The sequence below is a fragment of the Brachyistius frenatus genome, unplaced genomic scaffold, assembly GCF_029030835.1.
Source record: "Brachyistius frenatus isolate BFR_SWC_R1_liver_20210118 unplaced genomic scaffold, ASM2903083v1 Contig_7, whole genome shotgun sequence".
NCBI classification, from domain to species: domain Eukaryota; kingdom Metazoa; phylum Chordata; class Actinopteri; family Embiotocidae; genus Brachyistius; species Brachyistius frenatus.
In genome coordinates this window covers 2889351-2900720 of record NW_027210606.1, presented here as the reverse complement: position 1 = coordinate 2900720, position 11370 = coordinate 2889351, and the positions used below count along the sequence as shown (strand labels likewise).

Genomic DNA, 11370 nt, shown 5'->3' with positions numbered 1-11370 from the left:
ACTATTCAGGTTTTAGATATCGACATTGCTGCTTCAGAATCAAAGGTCAGAGGGGGATATGAACAGTTTGCCCCACTTTGTTTCTCATAGTTGCTCTACAATAATGTGAAATGATGGTGGTATTAGTGTGTCTTACTGTGACTGTTCTCTCCATCCTCCTCTCTTTCAGGACGCAGCTCATCATCGATGTGTGGAAGGCGGAGCTTATCCGTTTTATCTCCCGATCAGAAGCCCATCGAGGGGCTACAGCTTTCCCTCCTCCATGTTCATTGGACAGAATAGAGAGAAGCCAGTTTCTCCAGAGCCCTCGCTGGATGGTCAGCTGGCCTGCCGGTGGATGAAGGTACATTTAATGATGAATATTCTATATTTCGTTTAATATTCTACAAAATGAAATCACAGCAAAAGTTGCACTTTGCTGCAGGCTATATAAAGTTTGCTTTACATTAATTTGTCACAAAAGATCAATAAAAAGTCTCTGTGCAGCACAAGTCAGATAACATAAAATAAATTTCTGCTACCAGAAAATCAGATTGTTCAATGTAAAAGATTGCAATTCTCACTCTGACCACTAAGTAGTGCTGAGAACCAAATATATAAACACAGCTGAAGGCTGAAAGAGGATGAAGAGGATGAAAAAGGTTCTGCAGTAATTGTTAGAATTCACTCTTAAATAATAATTGTTATCATTTATCAAGCTAAAACAACAACAACAACAAAATGCTTTTTTTTCTGCATGACATGTAAACATTGTTTTCCTCTGGTTTATATCACTGTAAACTGATTATCTTTGGGTTTTAAATTGTCGGTTGACTAAAAAAATATTTAAGAACTAAAAATGTAATTGATCAAACGTGTCTCAAGAATATAAGACATACCTTATGTAAGAAAAGTTTCAATACTTTGCATATATAGTGACACTAAGCAATAAGGTTCCTTAGATTTGAATGGATTTGGGTAAAACGGATTTGATCCTCTTTGGAACGAAGAAGACTTCTTCGAGGACAAACAGACTTTTGGGAGGTCCTGAAGTTGTAACTAAGATCTGTGTCTTAAATTTAAGAGTGACTCTGGACACGTGACTCTTCTGTTGCTTTTATACATTATGTACAGTGGTGTGAAAAAGTGTTTGACCCCTTCCTGATTTCCAATTTTTTTGCATGTCTGTCATCCTTAAATGTTTCAGATCGTCAAACAAATTTAAATATTAGTCAAAGATAACACAAGTAAACACAAAATGCAGTTTTTAAATGAAGGTTTTTATTATTAAGGGAGAAAAAAAAATCCAAATCCACATGGTCCTGTGTGAAAAAGTGTTTGCCCCCCTCCTTTTAAAACATAACTTAACTGTGGTTTATCACCTGAGTTCAATTTCTCCAGCCACACCCAGGCCTGATTACTGCCACACCTGTTCTCAATCAAGAAATCACTTCAATAGGACCTGCCTGACAAAGTGAAGTAGACCAAAAGATCCTCAACAGCTAGACATCATGCAGAGATCCAAAGAAATTCAGGAACAAATTAGAAAGAAAGTAATTGAGATCTATCAGTCTGGAAAAGGTTCTAAAGCCATTTCTAAAGCTTTGGGACTCCAGAGAACCACAGTGAGAACCATGATCCACAAATGGAGAAAACATGGAGCAGTGGTGAACCTTCCCAGGAGAGGCCGGCCGACCAAAATTACCCCGAGAGCGCAACGACGACTCATCCAAGAGGTCACAAAAGACCCCACGACAACATCTAAAGAACTGCAGGCCTCACTTGCCTCAGTTAAGGTCAGTGTTCATGACTCCACCATAAGAAAGAGACTGGGAAAAAATGGCTGCATGGCAGAGTTCCAAGACAAAAACCACCGCTGAGCAAAAAGAACATTAAGGCTCGTCTCATTTTTGCCAGGGCCATGTGGGTTTTGATTTTTTTTCTCCCTTAATAATAAAAACCTTCATTTAAAAACTGCATTTTGTGTTTACTTGTGTTATCTTTGACTAATATTTAAATTTGTTTGATGATCTGAGACATTTAAATGTGACAAACATGCAAAAAAAATTAGAAATCAGTAAGGGGGCAAACCCCCCCCCCCCCACTGTATTATCTAAATGTGTTTCGCAGAATGATATATTTAGACACTTTTCATTTTGTCATTGATACAGCATTATTGTGATCAGGCCTGCTCTGCTCACCGTTTGATAGCAAAATTTAATAACGTAATCCAAATGACGCAAACTAGCATTATACCATATTTATTATTATGTTGGTTGTGAGGAACTTTTAGATGTAGGACTGCTGCCGGCTCACTTTTAGAGTAGAACAATTGAAGCTGCCTTTATGTTATTATCAATGGGCCAGTATGTCACAGATAACACTGGTACGTCCTCATCATCACTGGTTTCGCTCTCTCTCTCTCTCTCTCTCTCTCTCTCTCTCTCTCTCTCTCTCTCTCTCTCTCTCTCTCTGTCCTCCAGTGCCACCTGCTGTTCGACTCCCTGCAGGACTTGGTGGATCATATCAACGACTTCCACGTCAAGCCTGAGAAGGATTCTGGGTACTGCTGCCAGTGGGAGGGCTGCGCTCGGAACGGGAGGGGCTTCAACGCCAGGTAGTGTACACACACACACACACACACACACACACACACACACACACACACACACACACACACACACACACACACACACAATGAAATGTCAAGACATCCTGAGAATGAGGCAGTCAAATGCGGATGTCCTGTTGGGCGGAGCAGGTGTGAAGTGACTCTTTTGTGTACACAAGTCAAGTACTGACTGGCTCAGGCTGCCTTTGAATGAACTATTCATCTTTTTCTTGGGAAATTGTTGCGTAATGAAAACATAGTTGAGCCTGCAGCGTAGGGATCGACCGATTATCGGCCTGGCCGATATTTAGCATTTTTCCGATTATCTATATTTTTTTTTATTCAATCGGCGATTTTTAAAAAAAACCAAAAAAAAACGCTGCTTTGGCTCTGAAGCAGCATCTCAGTCTGCAGTCACCACTCTGTGGTGTGTGAGCAATGTCCCACCCACAACTTTATCTGATTGGTTACATCTTATGAGTAATGGTCAATCAGCGCTGAGAACGTCTCTGCTACGGAAGAAGCTCACTTTGCTTCAGTGGCAAAGATTGAGAAGTCATCAGCTCCTGTCTCCTGTCTTAACTTTGAAACAGTCCTCTGAGCTGCTGATGACTTCTCAATCTTTGCCACTTTGAACCAGAAATTCATAACTAATTCCTAAGTCATACATTAAATCCTTATAATCAGTAATTAAATATTTCTTAATTTGTACCCATATTATAAAGTGTAACTGTTTGTACAGGTGCACCACTGAGTTTGTCCATTTTTTTAGGTTAAGTTTAAATCCTATAAAGTGTACACAATATGGAGGTCCAAAAAAACAGCTTTTATAATAGAATAAGAACTGTATGGTCCGTCAGGGTGCAAAATTGTTTTTGTCTAATCGTATACAAGAAACAACATCGTAAACAAAAGACAAGCAGTCAATGACACCAAAACGTGGACAGGCTCAGTTTATGTCATCGTCTGTGGCTCTGATCTCATGTCTGTGAAGATTCTCTGTTATTCAGGTTGTGGTCAATGGAAGTGTTATCCAAAGGATCACTTTGCAGAGTTAATGGTGTTGATGGCCAAAGGATAACACGCTGTGTTTCAAATAGCCTACTTAATAACACTCACTATTTTGAGTGTAGCTGCAGTATAGCTGCATGATTTGCTGCCGCATCAGTTGCGAGCATTGAAAAATGATCTTGTGTTTTACAAGTGTTCAAAATGCAATAGAAGATCAGTAAATTTGCAAAGGGAAAGTCCCACTGACGGAAAACATTTGTTTAACAAAAGACCACCTATTCACAGGAGCCAGTGAAACCGTAACCTCAGAGTCTGTTGCTGCCTAGACTTTCACTGTATTACATTATAAAACCACAGCAGTAATTAGGTAAGAGTTAAGTAAGGCTCCAACTTGAAGGCGAACAGGTGGATGGTAGCCTTTATGTTGACACACATTTATGTCAGCGGCTGCGCTAATTTGTGAATCTTTGATGTGTTACGTTTTATAGGTATAAAATGCTGATTCACATCCGCACACACACCAATGAGAAGCCGCACCATTGCCCCACCTGTAACAAGAGCTTCTCACGTCTGGAGAACCTGAAGATACACACTCGCTCGCACACAGGTGAGTTCACGGTTCAAACGTACACCAAGGCAGCTTAAAGTGTGCTGATATTCTATATTTGTCTCATTGTCAGTCATTTATAATATTAAGACCAACAATGAGTGTTGTCTGTGTATCTAAAGCCTGATACAACTTCATCCTCTGCCACGGACCTCTAGTCTTGTCAAAAACTATTAAAAACACACCACTGAGCCGCATTAATGAACAGTGACATGTTCCTTCATTACAGTGAACATGAGCACTGTAGTTCATTTTTTTCCGCAGCATTTTGCTGTTGTGAACACTGACTAGAAATCTGCAACCTGAAATAGTCCACAGTTAATACACTAACTAACTTTGGTTTGCTCAAATTATTGGCTCAGTAGTTTTAAGGTATTTGAATGGGCCTTTTTTTGGAGCAAATAGCAGCTTACGAGGCAAACATTTTTAAAACAAATTCCAGTGTTGCTTGGTATTTATTAGTTTTTTTTGGCCACTTGGGTGCAATAGACATACGTTGTGGACATAACATTAACTATTTAGTATGAGAAACTGTTTCTTATTTACACACCCAACTGTAGAGTAAAATGATCATTCAGTCAGAGTTGTCTTTGTGTTGCTGTGGCAACTGTAAGTGTCTGAAACTGAGCTGTAGTCTGGACTTGAATAATTAAATGATGCTGTGTTGACTTTAAAAGGTAAAAATGACGTGAAACTTGTTACTTCCAGTTCACGGAGAAGGTCATCCAAGTATTACAATTTTCCACAGACTGACGGCAATAGATTTGACGATTTTAAAGTGATATATCATACCATTACCATTTACATTATTTTTATTGTTATCTTTATTAAGATTTGTTGCTATCCCTACAACCTATTTATATGACTAGTGTCATAAATGTCAAAGTTTTAAATCACGTCTTCTGTCTTTCGTTCATATATTATGCACATTGGTGTGTTAACAGTAAACATACAGGATGCAAGAAGTGGGGAAGAGGAAGCAGAGAGTGTCTGTATTCCTATATAATAGAAAAAGTGAAAAAAAAAAAAAGTTACAGCAGGCAGAAAAAAATGCAGGTTTCTCCGAACTGACAAATCATTCATATTTTATGGTAACCGAGCGTCTTCAGATAAGCATTGTTCTGCTCTCCTTACTGTGAATCCTCTAATTAAAAAAAAGAGGAACAGAAAATGTTCTCTCAGAAACATGTTTCTTTACCTTTTACTTTTTAGTTTGTGTATCATATTGCTATCAAGGCGAGCAGCTCGTTACTGATACCAGAAAAGTTGTATTTTTCGCATTAAGGCCAGCGTTGCAACACGAAACGGGATCTGGTCTCACGGCCATGAAGGAATGAGGTGGTGAGCTGCTGTTTTGCCTCTTTGAATTTTTGAAAGCAGCTCTTATCTGCTGCTTGTGACATGCCAAACCACAGTGACCATTATTTTACTGACTGATCTGAAAGTCAGTTTCTTCTGCAACCATTTGTTCCTGTCTGTGTTTAACAGTAACTGTCATGTTTTGTAATTTTTGATTGATTTATGAAAGCCAATCTATTTTTGTAAAAAGGAGACCTCTAATTTCCCCATTTGTTGGTAGATCACTCAGCCTGCGAAAACTCTTGTGTAATGTCTTTAGAAAATGAGGGCAGTCCAGAAGACACACACTTTGAGAAAATAACCTCCTAATGATTCTCTCACATTTCCATCCATAAAGCCTGCATCACACACTGGTGGCATGGAGTTGGAAAGTAGTAGGGAATTTATTCAGGTGGTCTTCCAAAAAGTTGCATTATGGGAAGTGTAGGAGGATCTAACTCTTTTGGAGCTTGACCGACAGGGAATAAAGCCCACATTTTGACCACTTAAAAATCCTATCTTTTCTATTTTTTCTATTCCTATTTATTTTTCTCCTGACGGTGTGGAAACCTTGTCTGCATTAAGATTTGCTCAGCCACTCTGAAGGATGGATTAGAGACCAGTGGTTCCTTTCTTTGTGCTGCTGTCTCTTCCTCACACCTGTTTCTCTCTTCCTCCAGGAGAAAAGCCCTACATCTGCCCATATGAAGGCTGCAGCAAACGCTACTCCAACTCCAGCGACCGCTTCAAGCACACTCGCACCCACTACGTTGACAAGCCCTACTACTGCAAGATGGCAGGCTGCCTCAAGCGTTATACGGATCCCAGCTCACTACGCAAACACATCAAGGCTCACGGGCACTTTGTTGCCCAGGAGCAAGGCAGTTCGGGCAGGCTGGGGATGGGGCTGGGCCTCCCGGGGCACCACAGTGCCACTGAACTGCCCACTGTAGGCGGGGCTCATGTCATCATCCCCGGGGCTACTGCAGCTCTCCTTGGGGGCCTCGGGACCTCGTTGCCGCTCTCTGCTTTCTGCCATGCCAGAGCCCTGGGCCACCACGGGGCTCCGCTCTTCTCCATAGGCGGAGCAGGAGGCGGTGGCATGGGGCCACTCTGCCTTTCAGACTCCCCGCTGTTACACTTCGGGCTATCAGCCGCATCGATGTTGGGACTGGGAGCTCTTGGAGGTCTGGGGCGGGTGGCAGGGAAGGAGCCAGAGGACGAGGAGGAAGAGGAGGAAGGAGAGGAGGGGGAAGTGCTGAACCTGTCTGCAGGTGTGGGGCCCAGACGCAGTGACCCTTTGTCCTGGGTGATTGTTCCCTCGAGGGCGCTCCTCCTCAAACCGGCTGTCGTCAGCTAGAATGTGCGCTCAGCAAAACACAGTGTTTCTGTGTCTGCAGTAGCGTCCAGGTGTGACACACTGTCCATGCATGATGGTAGGGAGAGTCTGTGTGTGTCTGTGTGTGTGTGTGTGTGCGTGTGTGTGAGGGAACAAGGAAGGGGAAGCCACCTTCAGAGCCATAAAAAAACAATTCAGTCATTCCAGTGCAATAACAGCTGAAGACAGACTGACTACCAAAGCCTTTGTGAAGACCTAAACAAAGTTTTTAAGTCGTGGGTTTTTGCTCTATGCATGTTTCAGCTGTCTTAAAGTGTAAAAGGTCAAGTCACCCATATCTCAAAGGAAAAAAACAACAACACCCCAAGTGGTATCTAGCAATGCAGATCCAATTTTATCTGCTGACATTGTAACTGAACTATATCACAATGAGATTGTCAAATACGATTTCTAGCCACGCTAAGGATCGCAGTACTGTTTGGTCAATCCAGATTGAAATATCTAAGCAACTATAAAATGGATTGCCATGAAATGTTGCACAGGTGTTCCAGGTCCAGAGGACGAATCACACTACGAGTATCCAATGCTAACATTGCTTGATTAAAATAGTTACCGAGGTAAAGCTCTGTGCTTGCTAACCCTCCACATGTTATCATTGTCATTTTGAGCATGTTAGCATGTTGATGTTGATGCATTTAGCTCAAAGCACTGTTTTGCATGGTTTTCCAACAATGGGGTTAGACTTGTTGCAGTGTTGTAAGCTTTAAACACATTTAATTTCACTCAAATGGGAGACTAAAACACGTGTGTGCGTGACTAGATACCGCACATGATGGGATATATGTGTGATTTGGTTGAACTGACCCTTTAATATGCCTGGAGTCGTCCATCTCCCACTTTACAAACACTTTCCAGCAGACAATCGCCTGTATTCGATTTACCAAACCGGGTCGTGAAGAAAGAGCAGGTGCACTGACCATCCAGTAGGTTTAAGCTCGACAACCCCCACTGACTGCTTCCACCGCCCCGGACTTTTCACACATTTTAACAAAGAGGGAGGGCAAGCAGGACTATGGGGAGCATTAGTAAATACAGTCTATACACAGTAATTTAATGTAATAAACATAAAAACACACTTTGAAGTCTTGGCTAGCATCTCCCTTTGGTACCTCCCATCTATATTTTTCCCTTCAGTCAAAGTAATTCTATTTGTGCAATGCAGAGTTGAAAATTATTTCAAAATTTGGTACTATCTCCCATAAAATGATGGCAGATGTTCAAAACCATTTTGGGATATTTGAATGCAAGTGTTTACAAAATATTCACCTTTGAAAAGATAATTGTGTGTGTTTGAAAAAGATTTTGCACAGCCAGCTGGACAGAATGGGTTTTAAAGAAACTTAGAAGTAAAACCTTTGATTTCTTTTCTGTGGATTTAATCTATTGCACCAACTGCTCTGTGCTGTGTATGCACCTGAGATGAACCCTGGCCAGTTTAATTTCCAAGCCTTTAGCAAACAAAATAATTAGCCCCATCGAGGCCTCCACATGATAATTTACAAGGCAGTTAACTCCCAGATTTACAAGTCAAACAGTGATCTCATGTGGCTCGGTCTGTTTGAGCCGAGGGAGAGACCTTACAACACCACACAGAGCCGTGTGCTTGACCATGTGATTTTTCAAGTCACACAAAGAAAGAAAAGAAAAACTGTGTTGACGCAACTGAATGTAGTTTTGAGGCGAACTCCTTTTGCTTGCAGTAAATCTTTGCTTTTTCCTTGCGCTAACAATCATTCCAAGACAATGGTCTAGACAGGATCAGCCCTGCCTTTTCAATAGCTGATGAAAACCTTCAAGTAGGCACAAGGTAGACAAAGGTGTGTATTAGGCCATAATGAGTACACATTTGCTTCAGATGAATGTCAAGACGCAAGAAGGTACATAAGAAGAACTGATAGTTAAAAAGCACTCTCTCGAGTATTTGTGAGGGGGAAATGTTTGACAATGGCCACGTGTGGCCAGTATCTGTGTTGATTTATCTTGTATTCTTGTTTGCACATTGATTTATCCTAATCAGTATTTCAAAAGTGTCCAAGTGCCTTGTGTTTCCACTGAAATATATTACACAGTGTATGAAAACTATTTACGCAGATGTAAAGTGTATAAATGTACTTTTCATTACATTTTTTTTTAAAAACTTTAGAAATTTGCAATAACTTGACAACAGATGTGATTTGTACATCAGGGCCACTGCAACACTTTCCACAGACATCACCAGTGTTGATGACTATGACAATGACTCTATGTCAATAAACACAACCACATGAAAGTAAGTCTGTGTGTTCCATCTCTCATATCAGCGTGTGTTCCTTTTTGTTCAGCCTGGTATCACATTAAAGCATTTTTAGACACCAGGAAGTCTGCCAGAGGAAAAACTGTGTTCGTGTCACGCTTTGCTAGATGTGAAGAGTAGACGCATGAATGACCAGTGCCAAAGAAACAGGTCGTGACGAAGGTTGTGATAAAGGACAAAGAGTGAAAAAGCTTACATAGGGAGCAGGTTGGGGGTGGTTGGCCGAAACAAACTTTTACCCGCGAGATCTGTGTCGAGTCAACATTGATTTCTATTAGGTTACGTAAGTAAATTATTTACATAATGTAAGGTATTTAACTTACATGTAAGATTACTTCAGTAAAATGACCCAAAACATGAGATTTTCCTCACACTAATCGAGTAGTTTTGGTTCCTAAATCTAACCAAATTACAGCTGTTTCCTATTTAACCCTGACATTTTCCTAAACCTAACCACTTGTTTTTTTGGGGCTTCAACCTAAGACACCTTTCTGGGAAAAGGAACGCAACACTGACGGGGGTCAGTGACACACTATAACGTGATGTTGGGTTGTTGTGTCAGTGTGTGGGGGAAGTTTTCATCACTTTTGGTTCTATTTTATTGCCTTTAGAAGTCTGGAAAAATCACAATAGGCATAAGAAACATTTGTAGCAATTGGGCGTCATATTTTTATGTGCTCGTCTGTAATTTGACTCATTTGTTTTGTCTTGTTCTCACTGGCTTCACTGTCAGTTGGAGTTTTGTTTCTGCTAATTCACTTTCATGAGAGTTAAATGAGAAGATTAATACCACCATCCTATATGTCAGTTAAATGGAGGTGAACATGAGTTTAATAAAAGTAAAACATGTTTAACATGAACAGTAGAAGAAACCTGATCGAAGTCCTCACCCAGAATCTTTGCACAGAGAATATAATTACCCTTCAGGGTTTTGTAATATTTGATATGCAACACTTCCTGCTTCCTTCTTCAGTTTGGGGGTTGGGATGGCAGCAGCAGCAGAGCAGCAGCATATCAGGGAAGCTGAAGAGATAAGTCCTTAAAATCTTTGTTTTTATAGATCTTCACTGATACAAATCAAAATGAATAACTCACAACATGCCAAAAATGTATTATTATATAGCCATGGAGTAAGTTATTTGTACAGACAGACACACACCCATAAAAGAAAAAAAAAGCTGTACCTATTTATTACATGACCTTGAAGCCAATTAAAAGAGAATGATTTGGTTGCCTGTGTCATGATGTAAAGTAAAATCTGTGAATGTGGGTGAGATTAAGTCAATTAATCTTTTAACTAATGTCAGGATCCCTGTCTGACCGTGTGTTTTAACCTCTGTTTGTTGTTGTATGCCATGTGCTCGGTGTTTTATTCTGTTTCTCCACTTCCTGACTGATAGGAGCTCTAAAGCATTGTACTTTGTACTCATAAGATGTGACTGTTCACGAAATCAAAATAGAAATCAAAACAAACATCAAATCAAAATAGAGGTTTTAAGGTTTATAATAAAATACCAGAATAACGAGATGCAAACTGTACAAGAACAATACAACTGTTAACCACAATTTAGAATTTGAGCAATTAGTTTCAAGGAGAATTTTTTAGATGCTATAGTCAAACCCTGCTTTGGCACTTGTACATCACCTATGATGTTAATGGTCGTGATATTAAGTCCAAGTGGGTGATAGTTTCCATTCATGGTTTAGTCGTGAATTTGGTATTGTTTACATATTGGGAGGATTTACGTGTATTCATTAGCTAGAATGGACAGTTACAATTATCAGTATCATCCTCCATCCAAGAAACCAAACTATTCCAATTGAACAATTTGTAATCAGCTTTACTGAGCTAGAGAAGCGATTAAAGAACGCACACTTTGTGGCCTATACTGACATATTAAATAGTGACGTACATAAATCTCTCATACATAAACAAGCACCTGTCTAATGGATTTATTAGCTTGCTATATTAGGCGGAATATATAGATATATTTAACTCCCTAGGTTATTGGGGTGGCTCTGTTGATCAGTGTCTTGTAGCACCTTAACTTACTCTGACCTGGCGAATAGTGAATAGTGCTACTGAATAGTGCACCATTTACAGTCATTATTGTTTTTGTTTTTTGTTTTTT

At 40.2% G+C, this 11370-nt stretch overlaps 1 protein-coding gene across 1 annotated transcript in view; it reads left to right on the top strand.

Moving 5' to 3' along the window:
* The window catches only part of LOC138615789 (zinc finger protein GLIS2-like), a 30764-nt gene extending 22344 nt beyond the window's left edge, over positions 1 to 8420 (top strand). The window contains exons 4-7 of the mRNA XM_069689615.1: positions 170 to 343; positions 2463 to 2596; positions 4090 to 4208; positions 6227 to 8420. Coding sequence (XP_069545716.1) covers positions 170 to 343; positions 2463 to 2596; positions 4090 to 4208; positions 6227 to 6906 — 1107 coding nt within the window. The 3' untranslated portion in view covers positions 6907 to 8420. The remainder of the gene's footprint in view (positions 1 to 169; positions 344 to 2462; positions 2597 to 4089; positions 4209 to 6226) is intronic.
* The last annotated feature ends 2950 nt before the right edge of the window (positions 8421 to 11370 follow it).